Source organism: Ceratotherium simum, chromosome 27 (genome assembly GCF_057802395.1).
Source record: "Ceratotherium simum simum isolate JZ-2026a chromosome 27, ASM5780239v1, whole genome shotgun sequence".
In the NCBI taxonomy this organism is placed as follows: Eukaryota; Metazoa; Chordata; class Mammalia; order Perissodactyla; family Rhinocerotidae; genus Ceratotherium; species Ceratotherium simum.
The window spans coordinates 2,446,790-2,468,156 of NC_141926.1; the positions used below are offsets into that span (position 1 = coordinate 2,446,790).

At 48.1% G+C, this 21,367-nt stretch overlaps 2 protein-coding genes across 3 annotated transcripts in view; both read left to right on the top strand.

The window, feature by feature from the left end:
• TSPEAR (thrombospondin type laminin G domain and EAR repeats) overlaps positions 1 to 21,367 on the top strand; it is a 178,805-nt gene that overhangs the window by 114,161 nt on the left and 43,277 nt on the right. Inside the window, exon 2 of the mRNA XM_087417988.1 lies at positions 3,823 to 4,043. Coding sequence (XP_087274114.1) covers positions 3,823 to 4,043 — 221 coding nt within the window. The remainder of the gene's footprint in view (positions 1 to 3,822; positions 4,044 to 21,367) is intronic.
• Positions 11,935 to 12,729, top strand: LOC101406206 (uncharacterized). Of its 2 annotated transcripts, XM_087417986.1 has the most exons (4): positions 11,935 to 12,129; positions 12,199 to 12,333; positions 12,382 to 12,458; positions 12,507 to 12,729. In XM_087417986.1, the coding sequence occupies exons 1-4, from the start codon at positions 11,935 to 11,937 to the stop codon at positions 12,727 to 12,729; spliced, it is 630 nt and encodes a 209-aa protein (XP_087274112.1). The 2 variants fall into 2 exon arrangements, with proteins under 2 accessions (XP_087274112.1, XP_087274111.1); XM_087417985.1 differs by having other exon boundaries at positions 11,935 to 11,988; positions 12,037 to 12,333; positions 12,427 to 12,729.

A 21,367-nucleotide genomic window follows, 5' to 3' on the forward strand; every position in this document is an offset into this window, starting at 1 on the left:
ACCGAGCCTCTGAGAGGTCAGTTACAGAGGCTGCAGACGCAGCAGGTCCCAGGAGAGGCCACGGTCCTTGCTGCACCCTCTGCTTGGCCCTTTGGACAATGTCGTGCATTCTGAGAACCCTCGACTCCGAGGAGCTAAGGCGGACTTTGGAGGTTGACTGAAGGAGTGGATGTGTATGGGTTTAAAAGCATTGATGTGTGTAAAGGGCTTAGCCCGGGCCGGCCCAGGGAGCACTCTGTTTGAGTTTGCTGGGATATTGTTGGTGTCGCTGCTATTTCGGTGCCTCCTCTGTAGCTTCAGTGGCCTGATCTCCACGTTGCTTTTGGCTTTCCAGGCTGTGGACACACCCCCGCTGCAGCCCCAGAGAGCCCGGTGCTCCATTCAAAGCCCCGCGGGGCATGCTTTTTCCACATCCCTCGACTTCCTTTAAAACAAGTTAAGAAATGCAATTTTGAACACATAAAAGGGAGACGAGTCACTTTCCCAGTTATGCTCCATCCTCACACTTTTTCTACTTCCTTTTTTAACCAGTATAATAGGAGAAAAGCAATATCTTGTTACTGCCTTAATTTGCATTTCTCTGACTCGTATTGACTTGAGCATTTTATCACGTTTGTGAGCCCTTTGGGTTTCTTCTCTTTTAAGTTGCCTGCTTTTTTTGAGGATTGATGTTACATTTTCCTTGTTGGTTTTCAGGGCCTCCCTGTTCCCTGGTCAGTGTTAGGCATGGCAAACACCTTTCCCGTTCTGTCCTGTGACCATCAGCACTGCCCACAGCGGAAATTCTTGTTTTGATGTGAGCAAATGTACCAACTTCTTTCCGATGGTTTGTGTTTACTGAGTTTCCTTGAGAAATCTTCCGTAACCCGAGGTCACAAAGATGCCCCTAACTCCTCCCTGTTACCTGGAAGTTTCACCTTTTACCCCTCCTGGAGTTGACAGTGGTGTGTCCTGTTCAGGGAGGAATTCGGCTGATTTTTCTCCCCACAGAAGCCCAGCTTTCCCATCACCATCCACCGATCAGTGGATCCCTCCCCGTTGATCCGCGAGGCGCTGGGCACTGCTTACCTGAGGGTCTCTCTCTGAGCTCTCAGATGTTCTCTCATCATTGGTCCCTCTGCCTCTTCTTGGGCCCAAACTGGACTGTTTTGTTCCTGTGGCTGTACAGTCAGTCTCACTGTCCCGTAGGGCAACCCTTACAATACCCTAACCTAAATTCTTGGAAGTAAACTGCTCCTGGCCCCTGGCACACAATTTAAATCAACGAAATCCACAGGGGGAAGAGGATTTTCTTGGCCATTTAGTTCTTTCTCCCTTCGCACCCCCAGTGGAGGAACTCCTTCCAGAGACTGTCTAAAGTGTGGCCAGGCATCCACCTGGCTGAGGGGCCTGTGGCTCACACCTGTACTTCCAGCGAAGGCCTTGGCCCCTCCTCAACAACCTTGTCCTCACAGGCTCCAGTGCGGAGAGCCTCCCCAAGGAACAGTTCTGGGCACGAGGAGCCTGGCTCCTGGCCGAGAATCCATAGGTGGTCACAAAGGCTTCACCCACAGGCCACACGAGGAAGCTGCCCCCCGCCCGCCAGGCCTGGGGCACAGCCAGGGCCCTGCCGTCCAGGACTGAGCTGCATCAAGGATTCAGGCACCACGGCCTCGGCCCTCGCTCCTAGTACATCTGCATTCCCAGCCCCGGGCCTCCATTAAGAGGCCTCCCTAGCAGGTCTTGAGGACACTTTTCCGACTCTGACTCAGTATTCAGTGCCTTTCCACTCCCAGCCCGCCCTCCTCCTCCTTCCCCTCCTCCCCCATCAAACTGCAGGAGGCTTTTGTCCTGGGGCTCCCCTGGCATGACCCCCACCGAGACCCCTTCCATGGGGCATGGTGAAAGGGGGGCCGGCACTTCCCCATGTTCTAGCTTCTTGCTTATACCATCACATTAAGTACCTGAAGGCTTCATGTTCCTTCCATTTGGGCTTCTTGCTGTAAACTTGGCAGCTCAGCTCTTTCTCCAGCTCAGCTGGGCCCGACAGGGGGAGTCACCACCCTCCCACTACACAGACGAGGAAACTGAGGCTCAGAGAGGTTCTGTGAGTCAGTTGTGGGCCAGATCTCAAGATCTTGAGGTCTGGTTTAGGCCTCTATGTGAATTCAGCTCTGAGTTAATCTGTTTGTGGCTCCCACGTCCCCTGTGCTAAATTGGAAGTTCCTCGAGGGCGACAACTATTTATTTCTGAGCTGCCATTTCAAGAAGCCTTTGTGGAATAAAGGAAGTCCACCCAGATGAGAACCAGCAAAGGCCGTTTATACAGAGCGGCAGGAGCAGGGGTCCACCACCATCACTCGGGCTTGGCAGAGACTCAGATGAGCAGGGGAGGGGACGGCTTAGAGTGGAAGAAAGGAAGGCTCAGCTGTGCCCTGCTGGAGGCTGGGCCCAGGGGAGCCTGTGGGCTCACACAAGCTGGGTGTCCTGTGTGACTGGTTAGGGAACAAATCTGGCTTTTCTGGTTGTCCTGAATTGGAAGTGGCGACAAAAATTAGGGAAGCTGTCGGTCATGGCCAAGTCCTGATCGTTCTGGGCCGATGGCTGCAGGGGCTGGTCGCTGCAGAAGGTGTGGGTCAGAGTTCTCTCCACGTGCATATATGGCTTGGCCATTGTCCTTTGTGTGTTCAGTCTCAGCACAAATACAGCAGGTGCTAATGAATGCGTGTCGAATTGATTAGAATTAATTTGCAGGACTTTATCACTTGCCTGAGTCTGAATGTCCGGGGAGAGCTTTCACTTTCGTAAACTCAGTCCCTCGCCCATTCCTGCATCCAGCGGGAACATTTCCAGGAAGGTACAAAACTCACTGTGTCTGTTAACCTGGAAAACCCTCCCCTTGTGCATGTAGATGAGGCAAAGATAGAGAAACGAATCCACATGGACTGAATATTCGTCAAAGCAAAGACTGTTCGTGTCTGCACGGATGGGAGTGGGGTGGAACCGGGAAGAGGCTATTTTAATTAAACAATAGAGGGACAGGATCCCACTGGGATTAGCTGAATTCGGGGTTCCCCTTGCTGTTAATGCACCCAAATTGCCTGTGGCCGGGGCTCACAGGATGAGGCATGTTCTGGAAACTGGGTGGCCTGCCTGGTTTCACGTTTCCCAAATGAGGGAGCCAAGCTAAAACCCAGAGGGGCAAGCCCACTGCCAGGCAGGCCCCATGTACCCTGTGTCTCTCGGAGATTTTGGGGGTGAATTTAGGGTACACAGTGTTTACTTAGAGCCCCACGCTCTCCAGGGACCCCAACCAGGCACAACATCACAGGATGTGGAGTCCAACCCCCACGCCATGGCCAGCCCGAGCCTTGGGTCAGGGTCAGGCTCCCGGAGCACAGACTTGCCCCCCACCACTGAGATGCCAGAATCTTCCCTACAGTCATTCTAGGATCCAACCCCCCAACACACACACAGCTGCCTGCGGGGTGGTCCCTGCCCTAGATATTCAGATACATTAGAGGACCCGGATCCTTCTGCGTACGAATGCCTTCACTCTTGCTCTGTGAGTGGCTTATTTTATAGCACGGGTTCTTTCCAGAAGCAATGCAGTCTCCTCCCACTCTGCTTTTCTGTTCTCAGCTCAGGAGAGGAGAGCAGGGGCAGGCCTGGGTGGGTTGTTAACTCTCCGTGCCTCCGTTTCCCCTGGTTAAATGGGGTTAGTAATCGTGATACCAGCTCCGAGGGGCTTTGCAGGCTTCTGTGAAGTGCTGAGGCCAGAGCCTGCCGGGCTGGGGGCCCATAACGACCTGGCATAACCCCGCTGTGATTTCCTTGACACAGACCTGCGCCCCCTGGACATCTTGGCAGAGGCGGTCCCTCTGGATGGCGTCGCGGGCGGAATCAGGGTGACGCGGGTTCAAGGTGTGCGAGGACTGCAGCTCTCGGCCGCTGCCCCCCACGCCGTGAGCTTCCCTGCCTCGAGGATTTTCGTCAGATGCGACCTGTTCCCTGAAGAATTTTCCATCGTTGTAACCTTGAAAGTTCCCATTCTTCCCCCGAAGGTCAGTCACGCTTTTTATCCTCGTGTTAGAATGGCCTGATTTTCTTTGCGGTGTTGTCGGTGCCAGAGCCTGCAAAGGGCACGGCTGCTCCAGGTTCTGGCGAGGCACCGGTCAAGCCTCCTGGGGTATCTTCGGGACCAACAGTGGCCGGTCTTGATAGGTGGTGAGGTCCCCATTACTGCGGGTGTGCAGGCAGCCTGTGTGACCACTTGCTGGGGGTTTGTACTGGTAATTCCTGCAATTATCATTTTTCTGGTGTGCTAACCTGTCAAAGGCTGGGGATAATGCTCAGAGATTTTAGTTTGACAAACTTTCGCAGGAAAGGTAAACGACAAAATAACAAAAACTTACCCATTTGGGGTCTGTTTACCTGTGACTTGCAGCCCCATCCACCGCAGATCCAGCTAACATTCCCAGGCTCCCCAACTAGGCTGGAAGCCCCCTGGAAGGCGAGGACCGAGGGCAGCTGCCACCCTTCCCCACGGGTTCTAGGACAATGCACTTCACAGTGTGCAACAGAGTCTTCGTGTTTCCAAGTCAGAATCCTCCATCCTCCTTGAGTGTGGTTCTCCTCCTTGGTTTTCTCCGTTGAATGAGTTTCCACCCTGAGAGTTTCTGCTGACTTCTAGTTCGCTAAACCTCTCTCCTTTGGTTCTGTCGAATCTGCTGTCAAACACAACTGCTGAGTTTCCGATTTCGGTCATTACATTTTTCAGTTCTATAAATTCCATTTTCTTCTTTTTTACATAAATTCCAGTTCTCAGGTTAAAGTCTTTGTCTTGTCAGCTACTTTCTTGATCATGACTCCGATATCTGGATGAAACGACTCCATTCTATGGACGTCTCCGATATGCGGGTCACCCAGGGGGCTGGCTCTGCTGTCTGCTTTATCTGTTTATTTTCTGTGATACTCAGTAATTTTTTAACAGCTTTATGGAGATATGATTCACATACCATACAGTTCACCCCTTTACAGTGCACAGTCAATGATGTTAGTATATCAACTGATATGTGCAACCCTCACCACAGTCAGTTAGAGCATCTTCATCACCCCAGTGAGCACCCCTGTGCTCATTAACTCTCACCCCACTCCCCAGCACTGAGCAGCAACTAATTTACTTTCTATCTATGGGTTTGCCTATTCTGGACATTTCATATAAATGGAATCATATAATATATGGTCTTTGCAACTGTCTTCTTTTATATGGCATGTTTTCAAGGTTCATCTGTGTTGTAATGCGTTATCAGTACTCCATTCCTTTTTATGGCCAAATCATATTTGACTGTGTGGATATACCACATTTTGGCTACCCATTCATCCGTTGGTGGGCGTTTGGGTTGTTTCTCCCTTTTGGCTGTTATGAATAATGCTGCTATAAACATTTATGTACACATTTTTGTATGGACATATGTTTTCATTTCTCGTGGGTATATACTTAGAAGTGGAATTGCTGGGTCATACGGTAACTCTATGATTAACTTTTGAGGAACTGCCAGACTGTTTTCCAAGGCAGCTGCACCATTTTACATTCCTGCCAGCAGTGGATAAGGGTTGGGATTTCTCCACATCCTCACCAACACTTGTTATTATCTGACATTTTGATAGTAGTCATCCTCATGGGCACGAAACAATATCTCATTGTGGCTTTGATTTTCATTTCCCTGATGAATAATGATGTTGTGTATTTTTTCACGTGTGTATTGGCCATTTGTGTATCTTCTTTGGAGAAATGTTTATTCAAGTCCTTCGCTCAGTTTTTAATTGGATTATTTGCCTTTTTACAGTTGACTTGTAAGAGTTCTTTATATATTCTGGATGTAAGTCCCTTATCACATATGTGACTTTCAAATATTTTCTCCCATACTGTGGGTTATCTTTTCATTTTCTCAGTAGTGTCCTTTGAAGCACAAAGCTTTTAATTTTGATGACATCAGATGTCTCTATTTTTTTCTTTTCTCGCTTGTACTTCTAGTGTCATATCTTAGAATCCAACGCAGAATCTGAGGTCATGAAGATTTACCCCAACGCTTTCTTCTAAGAATTTTGTAAAATTAGCTCTTATATTTAGATCTTTGATCCATTTGAGTTAAATTTTGTATATGTATATAATTGTTGTATATGTGAGGTAGGGTTCCAATTTCATTCTTTTGCTTGTGGATTTCCAGTTGTCCCAGCACCATTTGTTGACGAGACTATTCTTTTCCCATTGAATGGTCTTGGCACCTTCTTGATATCAATTGACCATAGATGTATGGGTTTATTTCTGGACTATTAATTCTCTTCCACTGATTTGTCTATCCTTATGCTACTATCACACTGTCTTCATTACTGTAACTTTGTAGTAAATTTTGAAATTGGCAAGTATGAATCTTTCGAATTTGTTTGTTTTCAAGATTGTTTTGGCTATTCTGAGTTCCTTGTAATTCCATATGAATTTTAAAATCAACTTGCCAACCTTTACTAAGAGGTCAGCTTGGATTGTGACAGAGACTGCGTAAATATGTAGATAGATTGGGGGAATATTGCCATCTTAACAATGTTTAATCTTTTGATCCATGAACATGGGATGTTTTCCCACTGAGCTAGATCTTATTTAATAAAACAGAAACAATGTTTTGTAGTTTTCAGAGTATTAGTTTTGCAGTTATTTTTTTCCTAAGTATTTGTCCATTCCATCAAATTTATATAATTTATTTGTATACAGCTGTTGATCGCATTTCTCTATAATCCTTTTTATTTCTGTAAGGTTGTTAGCAATGTCTTCTCTTTCATTTCTGATTCTAGTAATTTGAGACTTCTCTCTCTTTTTTTTTTTATGATCAATGTAGCTAAAGGATTGTCAATTTTATTGATCTTTTCAAAGAACGAGCTTTTGGTTTCATTGATTTTTCTCTATTGTTTTTCTAGTCTCTATTTCTATTTCTTTCTGCTCTGATCTTTATTATTTCCTTCCTTCCGCTTGCTTTAGGGTGAGTTTGCCCTTCTTTCTCTGGTGTCTTAAAGTGTAAGGTTAGATTATTGATTTGAGACATTTCTTCTTTCTTAATATACTTATACGCACAGCTATAAATTTCTCTCTAAGAAGTGCGTTAGCTGCATCCCATAAGTTCTGGTATTTTGATCTTTGTTTTCATTCATCTAAAAGTATTTTATGATTTCCCTTTTGGTTTCTTCTTTGGCCTTATGGTTATTTAGGATTGTGCTGTTTAATTTCCACATATTTGTGAGTTTCCACAAATAGTGGAAAAAAATAATAGAAAAATTTTTTCTATTATTAATTTCTATTTCATTCTATTGTGGTCAAAGAATATATTCTGTGTTATTTCTATTATTTTTAACTTATTGAGGTTTGTTTTATGTCCTAGCTTATGTTCTATCCTAGAGAATGTTCCATGTGAATTTCTGAAGAATGTGTATTCTGCTGTTGGTGGGGTGTTCTATGGATATTGGTTATGACTACTTGGTTTATAGTGTGTTCAAGTCCTCTGTTTCCCTTTTAATCTTCTCTCTCGTTGTTCTATCTATTATTGAAGTTAGGATATTAAAGTCTTCAACTAATATTGTGGAACTGTCTATTTTTCCCTTTGTTTCTGTCAGTTTTTGCTTCGTGTATTTTGGTGCTCTGTTATTATTTGCATGTACGTTTATAGTTGTTATATATTCCTGATGGATTGACTTTTTTATCATTATGAAATGTCTCTCTTATCTCTACTTACAATTTTTGTTTTGAAGTCTATTTTATCTGATACTAGTAAAATATTAGTGTTTTCCTGTGGTTGCCATTTGTATGATATATCTTTTTTTATCCTTTTATTTTCAATCTATTTGTATCTTTGAATCTTAAGTGTGTCTCCTATAGAGAGCATATAATTGAATCTCATATTTTTATCCAGTCTAACAATTTCTGTCTTTTGATTGGATTGTTTAATTCATTCACATTTAATGTTATTATTGATATGTAGTCAACCTTCACTGTTCACAGATTTTGTATTTACAAAGTCACCTACTCACTAAAATTGATCCGTAACCCCCAAATCAATACTCGTGGCACTTTCCTAGTCATTGATGGACATGCATAGAGCAGCAAAACATGTGAGTGTCCAACATGCACGTTCCCGGCTGAGGATGGACAAGGTGACACTGTGCCTTCTTGTATCAGCTCCTACTGTAAACAAGTGTCTTTTTTGCTGTCTATTTAATAAGTGCCACCTTTTCCACATTTTTGTGCTTTTTATTGGTTGTTTCATTGTTTAAATGGCCCCCGGTATAGCAATGATGTGCTGTCTAGTGTTCCTAAGTGCAAGAAGGCTGTGATGTGCGTTAGGGAGAAAATACGTGTGTTGGATGAGCTTCCTTCAGGCATGAGTTATGTAGCTGTTGGAAGTGAGTTCAGTGTTAATGAATTAACAATAAATATTAAGCACACATTGTGAAATAGTAGGAATATATATATATTTATGGCTCTGCCCTTGGTTCTTGCTAATATTTGGTCTTTGACCCCGGTTCCTGACACAGAGCTCCTAAATCCCCTGGAATTTCCTGGGTGATAGGAGCATCTTTTGTTCTAATGAGGCAACTCTTGGTGAGCTTCAGGATGGGGGCTGGTCACCAGAAAGACCAAGCCATGATTAGAAGCTTGGTGCTTTCAGCCCTACTCCCCATTCTCCAGAGAAGGGAAAGGAGCTGGAAATTGAGTTAATAATTAATTTTGCCTACATGATGAAGTCTCCATCAAAATCCCAAAAGTATGGGTTTGGAGAATTTCTGGGTTGGTGAACACATCCATGTGTCAGGAGAGTGATGTGCCTCAACCCCAGAGGGACAGAACTCAGGACCAGCACTCAGGACCTTTCCAGACTTCACCCTATGTATCTCTTCATATGGTTGTTTATCTATGTCCTTCAAAATCAGCAATAACAAGTAAACTGTTTTTCTGGTTTCTGTCAGCCACTCTAGCAAATTATCAAACCCTAAGAGGGGGTCATGGGAACCTCTGATTTGTAGCCAAGTTGGACAGAAATTGTGGGGAACCTGGGAACATGCTACTTGTGATAGGAGTCTGAAGTCGGGGGCACCATTCTTGTTGGACTGAGCCCTTAACCTGTGGGGAATATGCTAACTCGGGCTAGTTTCAGAATTGAATTGAATTGAATTGAATTATAGGACACTCAGCAGGAGAATTGGCCAGTGTGGGAAAACACTCACACATCTGGTGTCAGAAGCATTATGTGTGAGAATGAAGGAAAACACAGTGCGTTTTTCCTAGACACACGTAAACCAAGGTTACATATTGATTAGTTGACAAAAATAAAACCAGAGGCTCACAGGAACCTCTTTATTTCCCCTAGGAGCAATGGTTCAGTATTGGCTAGTTCAGTGTTTGCAGTGACTGTATAGAACATAATCACCACTAACAATGAGAATTGACTGTAGCTGGATTCATGTCTGCTATTTCGCTTTTTTGTTTCCCGTGTCTCCTGTCTTTTTTTGCTGTGCTCCTCTAGTCCTCCTACACTGCTTTCTTTTGCCTTTACTGAATATTTTCCAATGTAGCATTTTTATTTCTGTAATGATTTTATTCCACTATATATTTTTTGCTTTTTCCTTAGTGTTTGCTCTAGGGCTTATCATATGTTTATTTTAACTTATCAGAATCAACTTCTGATTTATACTAACTCAATTCCAGTGAGATATAAAAATACTGCTCCTATATAACTCTATTCCTTTTAGTTCTTTTTTGGGGGGCTTCTTGTTATACATATTACATCTATAAATGTTAAACAACCAACAATATATTATTATAATTATGACTTAATACACTTTTATGACTTTAAAGAAGGTAAGACAAGAAAGGAAAGCAAGTATATATTTATAGCTTTTGTTACACTAACCTTCTTTGTAACATTGCTGGTTCTCTTCACTTTTTCCTGTGGATCTGAGTTACCATCTGGAGTCATTTCCTTTGCCCGATACAGCTTTGCTCCCATGTGCCTCCTTTGTGCCAATATCATCAAATATATTACATTTCTATATGTTGTAAGCCTAACAATACATTATATACATATTGTTTTATACAGTTGCTTTTTAAATCAGTTAGGAGAAGAGAGGAGAAAAAATATGCATTTGTATTGTCTTTTGTAATTACATAATTATCTTTGCGGGTGCTCTTTGTTTTTTCATGTGGGTTAGAATTTCTGTCTGGGGTCATTTGCTTTCAGCCTGAAAAACTCCATTGAGTATGTCTTATAAGGTGAGCCTGCTAACATCACATTCTCTCAGTTTGTTTATCTGGGAATGTCTTTATTTTACCTTCATTTTTGAAAGATAGCTTTGTTGGCTATAGGATTTGGGGTTGGCAATTTTTTTCGTTTGAGCACTTCAAATATGTCATCCCACTGCCCTCTGGTCTCCATTGTTTCTGATGGGAAGCCAGCTGTTAATCTTACTAGGGTTCCCTTGTGAATGACTCATCGTTTTTCTCTTGCTGCTTTCAAGACTTTCCCCTTGTCTTTGATTTTTAGCATTTTTACTGTGATTTGTCTGTTTTTGTTCTTTTGTGTGTATCTTACTTGGAGTTCATTGAGCTTCCTGGATGTATAGATTAAAGTTTTTCAGTAAACTTGGAAAGTTTTCAACCATTATTTCTTTGAATAATAATATTTCTCCCTTGTGGCCTGACTGCCGTGTAGTCCTCCAGCAGAGACCCCAGCCCTACCCATCAGAAGTCAGTGAGGCCTCAAACCCTGAAGTCCCCCAATAAGTCCTCCATGGAGCCCTGGGCTAATTTTGAAGAGCCCTGCAGCCCAGAGCTTCACTGAGACCCCTGCCCTTGCCCCTTCAGAGACTCAACAGAGTCCAGTGGCCGAAGAATGAGGACACAAGGGGCCATGACCAGATGTTGCTCACGAGGTTGCAGGTGCAGAACCGAGCACTGGGGCATGGGCTGCTACATGGTGTGCAGGTGTCTGTGGGACAAGACTCCATCGACAACCAGACTCTGCTACTGTACACTTACTATGACAGCATCCAAGAGCTGACAATAGAGGGTCAGGCTCACAAGCCACCTCATCCTGATGACCTTCTGCCTGTGGAGGGGTGTTCTTGAGGGAGGAGACCTTGTTCTGATTTGCACACAGGGGCTGCAGGAGCCCCCAAGGGCCCTGTTGCAAGTGATAGCATCTGGGCCATGAGGAGAGGAGGAGGGTGTGAGCATGCTATCCAAGGCAGGGTTCTATAAAAGCTCAAGTTGCAATCAAGCAAAAGGCACTTGTCCCTCATGGTCATTCCTAGTGTGCTAGACTGCATCTGTGTCCCTGCCACTTCCTGTGAGCCAATCTCTGCCCCAGGAGGACACTTTTCTCTCACACTGCCCCAGCACTCGCTCCCAGTAGACACATGCCCCTTAACTCCTTCTAGAGCCAGCAGCATCAACCCACAAAGTGCATCGTCAGACGTGTCCACAGCTGAACACATCTCCCTTTTCTCAAGGCCCAGGTTCTGGGATTGTCCCATCGTCATGCCTTCTCTTGGAGTAGAAGTTCTGTTTACAAGAACAAGCCCCTCATGAGATGGAGCAAAGGGCTATTGCCTTCAGAAAGTCACCTGATTATTCCTGTCCTTGCAAAAGCAGTTCTAGTCTTTCCTACAGGGACAAACAAGGGTCAGGATAGCCTCAACTCCACTCAGGAGCCTCACAAGCCATAGCATTCACAACAGTAACTCAGCGCTGTTAAAACACAGCACACTGCTAAACACCAACAAGGAAGGGAAGGCTTCACTAAGCCTACTGCTGGGACAAAACACAACACAGAGGGGCATAAAAGCTGACAGCTCCAGGCAACTCTCACACACACTCACACATACACCCATCTCCAGCCCCACCACCCCACCATGGCTGCCTCCACCCTGTCCATCTGCTCCGGCGACCCGAGCTACGGCAGCCGGGTCTGCCAGCCCAGGGCCTGGGGCTCTTGCCCTGACTCCTCCTGGCAGGTGGACGACTGCCCAGAGAGCTGCTGCGAGCTCCCCTGCTGCGCCCCCAGCTGCTGTGCCCCGACCCCCTGCCTGACCCTCCTCTGCACCCCAGCCAGCTGTGTGTGCAGCCCCTGCCAGTCAGCCTGCACCAGCTCCTGCACACCCTCCTGCTGCCAGCAGTCTAGCTGCCAGCCCTCCTGCTGCACCTCCTCCCCCTGCCAGCAGGACTGCTGTCTGCCCATCTCCTGCACACTCATCTCCTGCACACCTGTCTCCTGCACACCTGTCTGTTGCAAGCCCATGAGCTGTGTGCCTGTCTGCTCTGGGGCCTCCCCCTGCTCAGACTCCTCATGCTGTCAGCAGTCTAGCTGCCAGCCCTCTTGCTGCACCTCCTTCCCCTGCCAGCAGGACTGCTGTGTGCCGGTCTCCTGCACACCCGTATGCTCTGGGGCTGCCCTCTGCCCAGCCCCCTCATGCTGCCAGCCCACCCCCTGCCCCCCGTCCTGCTGCAGGCCCTCCTCCTGCGTGTCCCTCACCTGCCGCCCCATGTGCAGGCCCGCCTGCTGCATGCCCGTCTCCTCCTGCTGTGCCCCCGCCTCCTGCCAGCCCAGCTGCTGCCGCCCCGCCTCATGTGTGTCCTTGCTCTACTGCCCCGTGTGCTCCTGTGCGGCCTGCTGTGGCCCCGCCTCGGCCCAGAAGTCCTGCTGCTGAGGGATCTTAAAGGCACCCCAAAGCTCACCCCAGAGCTCACTGCCATCTGCAGCCCCTGGATTCTTTACCAGGAGCCCAGACAGCTGTCAAGTCCCCTTCATGGGCCCCCAGTGGGCATTTGTGGCCACCTGGTCACCCACGTGTAGTCCTCTGAACATCTCACCCATTTCTTCAAGTACTGACTTTCCCCAAGTCAACGTGCCCTGCCTCCCCAGCCCAGGTGGGCAGTGACCCCAGCGAGGCCAGCTGGACTCTCCCAGGCCTTTGAAGCTCACGTGGAGGAAGGAGAGAAGATGAACCACTTGGAGTTGGTTTCTCATCGCTGTGACAGGACCCGGGTGTGGCCCAGCTTCCTCCACTGGTTCCTGAGCTGGTTTCTTTATCTTCCCCTCATTCTCCAACCTGCCAATCCCTTCCAATAAATTCCTTTCCTGATGAATTTAACTGGAATTCATTTCTGTTGTTTATAACCAAGATCCCTGCCTCACATTCCCCCACATAAGGGTGGTCCTGTCCCTTCAGTGGTGTCCAAAAAGCCCCCATCACTCTGTTACATGTATATCCAAGAGATTGACTCACTTTCAAGGACACAAAAAGTGAATAATCTGACAGTGGTGCCCTGCCCTGGGGAGGGGCCACCCTTCAGGGATGACTTTCCTGACCTCAGACTGTCTCCAGCCCCCTACTCCAGAAGGCTGAACCCCACAGGCCCTTTGCAGGAAGGAGTTAGTGTGGCAGGCAGGGACGGCCACCCCGGGCCTGCTCACAAGGCTGGCCCTTGGCTGGCATATGGGAACGGGACTTGGGGAGGGTTCCCATTATTGTGGGATAAGAGTGCCTCACAGGGCATAAACAGTCAGTACAAACACCATGCCCCATCTGCCGTGTGCCCATTTGCTCTGGGGCCTCCCCCTGCCCAGCCCCCTCATGCTGCCAGCAGTCTAGCTGCCAGCCTTCCTGCTGCACCTCCTCACCCTGCCAGCAGTCCTGCTGTGTGCCTGTCTGCTGCAGACCTGTCAGCTCTGGGGCTGCCCTCTGTCCAGCCCCCTCGTGCTGCCAGCCCACCCCCTGCCCCCCGTTCTGCTGCAGACCCTCCTCCTGAGTGTACCTCTTCTGCCGTCCCGTGTCCTGCCTGCTGCGTGCCAGGCTCCTCCTGCTGTGCCCCGCCTCCTCCTGCTGTGCCCCGCCTCCTGCCAGCCCAGCTGCTGCCGCCCCGCCTCCTGCATGTCCCTGGTCTGCTGCCCTGTGTGCTTCTCGCAGCCTGCTGCAGCCCCGCCTAAGCCTAGAAGTCCTGCTGCTGACCAGCCACCACCCCCCACCCCTAGGGCCCACTCTGACTTCCCCCTGAAATCTTTGCAGCCTTGAGCCCATTCTGGGGTCTCCTTCTGCCCCAGAGCCACCCACCTCAGCAGGCTGGGCTGGCTCCCTGGGCAGGCTCCAAGTTTCATCCAGGCCCTGTGTCTCATTCAGCGTCCTCCTGTCCATCCCCTGGTGGGAGGACAGTTACTCTGTCCCCATGTTAGCAAGGGACTCTCACTCTGTTGACAAATAAAGCATATCCAGGCAAACCATGGGGAAGAACTTGATGTGGCATGTGGGCTGATCCCTCTGAGACCTGACCTTGATCTACGTCCAGGGGCGACAGCACCATCGGGCAGGGCTGGCCAGGCCTTCTCACCCTCTGCCGGGTCTCCTGTAGTATCAATCCCCCTGCAGCCTCCGGTGCAGGAAATCCTGCCCACCTGGGAGACCCCCATGTGCCTCCCAACACCTCCACCAATAAGGGACAGAGGGGCCACTTGCCTAGGCCCTGAGCCCTGCACGTCCGGTATTGGAGCTTTGCTAATGACAAAGGAAACCCTATTTAATAAAGCATCTGCCTTGAAGGCATGAGGCCCACTCCAGGGCCAGCTTCAGGCAGGCTGGTGCCAGCCGCTCTCCAGCAACCCTGGGCATGGGGATGGGTGCTTTCCTCATTCAAAGATGCCAGGAGGCTGAGAGCCACATGCAGCGACCATGGGAGCTTGTGTTCATCAGGGTTCTCCAGAGAAATGACCAATAGGATGTGTGTGTATAGAGAGAGAGAGATTTATTTTGAGGAACTGGCTCATGTGGTTGTGGAGGCTGGCAAGTCCAAAATCTAGGGTAGGCTGCCCAGCGAAGAGCTGATGTTGCAGCTCGAGTCTGAAGATGGTCTGGAGGCAGAATTTCTTCCTCTTAGGGGGACCTCAGTCTTTTCTCTTAAGGCCTTCAACTGATTGGGTGGGGCCCACCCACATTAGGGAGGGCAATCTGCCTTACTCAGAGTCCACTGATTTAATGTTAACCTCATCTAAGAAAAACCTTCGAAGCAACATCCAGACATGTTTGACCCAACATCTGGGCACCATGGCCTGACCAAGCTGACACACCAAATTAACCATCCCGGAACCAACAGCTGAGGGTGGTGGGATATTTTGAAATGTGGGGGCTCATTGGGTGCTCCCTCAGGAATTCAAGTATTAAGGCAGTCACCCTCTTGGGAGATCCAGGGAGGAGGGATTCACACTGGCCCTGCAGGGACGATGCTGGGCAGGCACACCACCTGGAGGACGCAGGCCTTGCCTGAGCCACAGGTGGTCCCCAAGGAGGAAGGGCCTTGGCTAGGGGACCTCAAATGCCCCAGGCCACATTCGAGGGAAATGTGCCTGGTGATGTCATGATGCACAGACCCCAGGTCAGAGGAAGCAGGTGTCCTCGCCAGTTCCCACCTCCATGGTGGCTGGCTGACCACTGGCTGGCCATCCCCGTGGATGCCAACACGGCAGCCTCCTGAGGGTGGGGTGGGGCACGTCCTGCCCTCCTCCCTGGTCCTGGAGGCGTTGCCCCTGTGTTCACTGGTCTCTGGGACCAGCCACCCGCACTGGCCCAGCCTCTCCCTGTCCTACCCCTCCCCTCCTCTGCCCTGTCCCACGCGGCTCTCCATCTTCTAACCCACCCTCTCCTTCCCCCAGGGACACCCAGGCGCCCTGCCTCTCCTGGCTCTCCCGCAGACCCCTCCTCCCAGTCCTGCCTCCGCTCTCTGCAGTGATCCTCTCTCTGCACACAGCCAGGGTGAGCTTTCCAGAGATCCTGCCTCACGACAGACCCTTTCACGGCATCAAGCCGTACACGGTGACCAGCCCACCTGCCTGCCCATCGCCCACCAATCCCCTCGTCTCCCAGCTGCCCACTCCCCATCACTTTCTAGAGTTTCTTACTCCTGAAGATGTTTTAAAGCTGACTTTCCTCTCTCTAAGTATCTGTGGATATTCGTTTCATCATCTGCGGGCGGTAACTGCCATATTTGACATCTCTGCAGGTCCGTTTCGGTTTTCTGCCGTGTCAGCCAGTTCCTGCTCACGTGTCTTCTTTCCTGGTGTGCTTGGTTATCTTTGGCTGAGTAATGGTCCTTGTCCTTGGGAAAGGATCTATGAGCATCTGAGGCTACCCGGGAGGGAGTGGGGGGGCACAGCAGGGAGTGCTGTCCTGCCCCCCGTGCCCAGCCTGGTCTGCAGGCCCCGTGAGCCCACCCACCCTGCCTCGAGACCACCTGACCTTGCGTGTTCCGGGCTCGCCCCCACCGTGTGACCTTGCGTGTTCCGGGCTCGCCCCCACCCGGCTCGTTGGCAGGTCCGCGTACCACGTGGGAGCGGGGAGGGCGCTTTTGCACGCCCGCGGTCCCTGGCGGTGGCGGCTGCTCTTCCCGTGGGCCCCCCCCTGCCTGGGACCAGCCCCGCCCTGCCAGACGGCCACATGTCCCCACTGCCTGGGATGCTGGGATGAAACGAGCACGCCACATGCAGGGGCTCAGCCCTCCCTTCTGTCAGCCCTGGTCTCGCACTTTTCACGGACTTGGGGGTGTTGGGAGCCATGCTGACACACGTTCCCCCATTTGCAGACCCCATCCTTCCGCTCAGTGGGAAGAAGGGAGGAAGCTCTGAGTGCGGGTGCAAACAGCCTACACATTGTCTCCTTCCGTCCTTTCGCTGCATGACTGCTGCGGGGGCGGCGCGTGATTGAATTGTGACCGTGCTACCATCTTTTGGGTTTTTATTTTAGGAACCATTCTGAGAGACTTTTTTTCATCTAATGAGAAATATTAGATGACATTTACTTTAAACTGACCACTTGGCTCTGGATTCTGCCATGTTGGTGAAGTTCTCTGCGTTGTAAGTTTTCTTCTTGTTTCTGCTGCTTTTAGTCTTTAAAATATCTACCATGAAATTTTGAAATATATGTATTCTGTTTTTAGTTATACTAATGAATATCTGTTTTCCTTTATATTTATGTTTTAATCATTAAAGTCAAGAATGAAACAATACAATGTGAGAAACGTCTATCAAAGACAATTGATTTTCCTTCCTCCATATCCATCCACACCTCCACCCCCCACCCTCCCACTCATCAGTCTTTCTGGCACAGTCAGGCCCCGCATCACAACGTTTTACTCAATGGTGGATCACATATATGACAGTGGTCCCATAAGACCAGTACCATCGAGCTCAGGTGTGTAGGAGGCTGTACCATCCAGGTTTGTGTAAGTCACTCTATGATGTTCGCACCATGACGACATCGCCTAATGACGCATTTCTCAGAACACGTCCCTATTGTTGTGACACACGACTGTATAATCCAAAGCAGCGCTCTCCAACAGAAACAGCGCAAGCCACGTATGTAACTGTAACTATTATAGTAGCCACATTTGAAAATGGAAAAGAACAGGTGAAATTAATTTAATAACATATTTTATTTAACCCAATATATCCAAAATGCTATCATTTCAACATGCGGTACTGGCTACTTTTCAAGTGCTCAGTTGTCACAAGTGGCTAGTGCTCTCACATTGACAGCACGGGATAAAGCATCAGGGCCTCACCGCTGTTGTGACAGAGGACGTATTCCACCACACGTCGGTTATAATAAGTCGGAGATTTGCATTTGCACTTAGAACCCATGGCGCAGGATATTTAGACTTCCGCCATGTCTCCCTTCCTTTGCACCCACACCAGCCCAACCTCTGTGTCCTTGAACTTGGTCACTTGTCATATTTCTTTCAGTATTTTTTTCAGAAGGGAAACATGAGTGGAATACTTTCCAAGCTCTTGCTTATGTGAAAATACATTGCTGTTATCTTTACTTGAGGACGATGTAATAATTTGAAAAAGAAAAGCTCACCCTTAGTGCCTGGCGTTCCCCTAGAAGCTCTGTGTCTTTCTCTGTTTGCTGGAGGAGGGGTCCAGGGTCAGTCCGGCGTTGGTGCATTTCCAGAGAGCACGCCATTTCTTCCTGTGTGGCGATGGGACTGTTCTTAATTCTTTTCATTTAAAAACTTGCCCGGATATGTCTAGGGTGGGCTCTAGAGACCTGATTCTCTTGAAATTTGTGAACTCTTTCCACTCCAGATGCACACATCTTTGTCCATTCAACTCAGAGTGGTTCACGCTGAGTTATCATATTTGGTGTCAGCTAAACACACCGTCTGTTTACTATATTTTCTCTCATTGAGTTTGTGGGTGTCATCTTTTACTTCTGTGTTTTGGAGGAACTAGCAGTGTTCGTCCTTAATACCATTGAACTGATTCTCCATGGTGTTAATTTTGCTCCTTCCTGCCTCTGTTGTGAATTTTTAATCCAGCTGCTTGATGTAAATTTCCTTGGCACTTGCCGTCTTCCATCTCCACCACTGTATTTGGAATGGGGACGTCCTGGTTAAGAGCGCAGATCCTGTATACACATGGCTGCCCTCCAGTCCCAGTGCTGCCACTTTGGGTTGTGTGACCTTGAGGAGGTTGCTTAACCTCTTTGCACCCAGGCTCCCTCATCTGTGCACAGGAACTTCCTCACTGAGTTGATGTGAACATAAGTGAGTTAACAGATGTGAAATGCTCAGAACACCACCTGGCACAGAGCATGCACTCAGAAAACGTCATCTAACATCACCAGCAGTGTCCTCAGAGCTATTTGAGGATCATTTCTAAGAAATTGAAGTTTTCACCAGGGGCAGTCCATTAGGACTTTGCGTCCCAGGTTCACTGGGACCATATTGTCTTGTATTCCATGACGCAAAGCTACTGTTGCCTGAGTTTTCCTCTTGGGCATTGCCCTGGATCCACGTGTCCGTTTCTCACAGGCGGGGTCTTCAGGAGACGGTCTTTCTCTCCCCCTCAGTGAACGAAGTCTTTCCGGGCATGTTATCAGAGGTTCGGGGATTCGATCGGAGACGTAAAAGACACTTTCCACTCCAAACAAATGGGCTGAAGGTATATTTTATTATATAGAGGATAGTAAAGGTGACAGTCTGCAAACAGATCAAATAGGTCAAATATTAAGAGGAAAAAACATCAGCCCGACTGGAAAGGGAAAACACCCACATCGGCTGAAGAGAAATGACACAAATCAACCGGAAAGAGAAACACCAGGTTAACCGAAAAGAGAACACATCAAATCAATTACTTCACATCAAATCAGTTACTCACAACATCCACGCCCCACTGCCGGGAGAGCCCTGTCAATCGACGCGGCTGGGCAAGGATCACACGTCCTGGGCAAGGTGTCCCTTCCACAGGTGGAACTCTCACCCGGTCTCAGTTTCCAGCAGTTTTTATACCATCAGTAATTTTCAGAGTAAGCAATTACAGAGTTTGCAGAGCAAGCATTTAGTGTTCCCATGCACAAATGGTTATCAGTGGCGACGTGCACTGAGCCCCTGGCTAACGCCCCAGCCCAGTAGTTGCGTCGTGCATTGTTCTCTTTGGTTATCGTCCCAGCCCGGCACAGATGGCCAGTCCATCCCGTGCTACGACGCTCCAAGAGCCTTGAAATGTTACAACTTGCAACTCCCTCCGTGAGAGAAGGGCCAGTTCCCACCACGCAGAAAGCAGCCTTGTATTTCTTTGTGTGCTGGTGGCCATAGGTCAATGGAGCGGCCAAACATGGCTGTACTCATGTCAAGACATATTCGGCCGTGGCCGTCTCCATTAACCATAAGACACCATACGCACAGACAATGAACTTCGTACGCAAGTACATAAGGCACATCCAAGAATCCAAAATCCAATGACTACAATAATTATAAAACTATCTCGCAATAAAGGACCCAAACCCCAAGGTAACCAATCAAACAACCCCTTAGAATATGAAATGTTATTAACTTGATCTTGCAAATCATGTACAGCATCAAAGATAACATTAGATAAGATAACACTTAGGCCTAACAAATTAGCTTGCAGAAGTCCAGACCAGCCCCCATCACAGAGGGTAGCAGAAGGCAGGGTAATAGAGAAATTATAACCAGTTCTCCGTGACTGGTCAGATATACTGAGAGATTGCTTGATGTTTCTGAGACCAAATTTCTCGGCCATTCATAGTCCAGGTCATAGGTCCCACTGGTGTAGAGCAGTTGGTCCAGCAGTGCAGGGTCAAAGGTTGTCCTACGGAGACATTAGTTGGTGTGTAGGTCTGCAGCAGACATGGAAGTGCAGCACAGCATAGTGAACACAGCAGGAGTATCTATTCACGCAAAGAAACAGAATTTTTAGGAACATGATATAACTGTTTATTTCCTGGATACATAACTATGAGTGTTGCAGTGGGCCCTTGGGCCACTACTTCTGCGGCACGGGGAGCCGCATTGGGTGGATGTGTCACCCACACTTTTGCTCCAGGTTTCCATCCATCTGTAGACCCAAATCCTTGCATTCCTCTTTTAGTTAATTCACTTGGAGGTTGTCCTTGTGACACATTTGGAGTCAAGAGGGGAAGCACCAATAATTGTCCCACTCGTTCCCCAGACTCTACAGTTAGTACTGTGTCACTACCATTATATAATATAAATTTTATTTCTCCTTGGTAATCTGGATCAATGACTCCTCCCAGTACATTAATACCTTTTGCTGCCAGTCCAGAGCGTCCTTTTAACAAACCAAAGGTATTTTTGGGAAACTGTACCCCTATCCCAGTAGGGACTATAGACTGCTTCTTAGGAGGCAATTGAATAGAATGAACAGTAGATAAATCTAATCCAGCCGCTTCGGCCGTGGGTACCTAAAAGGCGGTTTAGCAGACTGAGTCAGGGGCCAATAGGTTAAGGTCATAAGCTCATGGGTGGCGGCTGCCACTTCTGTAATCTTTGCTGGTAACAACCTTGACAGAGCAGTCTCATTAGGGCCTAGTGGCCTGTTATTTAACACATTTAGAGCAGTACTTAGATGGTTGTGCCACCCCTTTAGTGAGCCATGACTAAGTTTCCTTAATTGTTGTTTAAGCAATCCATTCATTCGTTCTATGAGGCCTGCAGCTTGGGGGTAATAAGGTATATGATAAATCCATTCTATATAATTTTCCTTGGTATAAGTTTGAATCAACTTACCTGTAAAGTGGGAACCATTGTCACTCTGAATTTGCCTTGGTGTCCCATAATATAACTTAATTGTATCTAATAATTTTATGGCACTCTGTTGGGTGGCCACTTTAGCTGGTATAGCCAATAAATAACCAGAATATGTATCAACAGCAGTGCAGGCATAGGTATATCCACAAGAATTTGGCAATGGTCCAATAAAATCTATTTGCCAGGTATGGGCGGGAAATAATCCCTTTTGGATATGACCTTGGTAGG

Excerpts from the sequence above, each read along its gene's own strand:
- LOC101406206 (XM_087417985.1), top strand. The coding sequence starts at position 11,935 with ATGGCTGCCTCCACCCTGTCCATCTGCTCCGGCGACCCGAGCTACGGC. Across the intron at positions 11,989-12,036 it reads ACCCGAGCTACGGCAGCCGG|GTGGACGACTGCCCAGAGAG; the intron begins GTCTGCCAGCCC and ends TCCTCCTGGCAG. Across the intron at positions 12,334-12,426 it reads AGCCCATGAGCTGTGTGCCT|GACTGCTGTGTGCCGGTCTC; the intron begins GTCTGCTCTGGG and ends CCCTGCCAGCAG.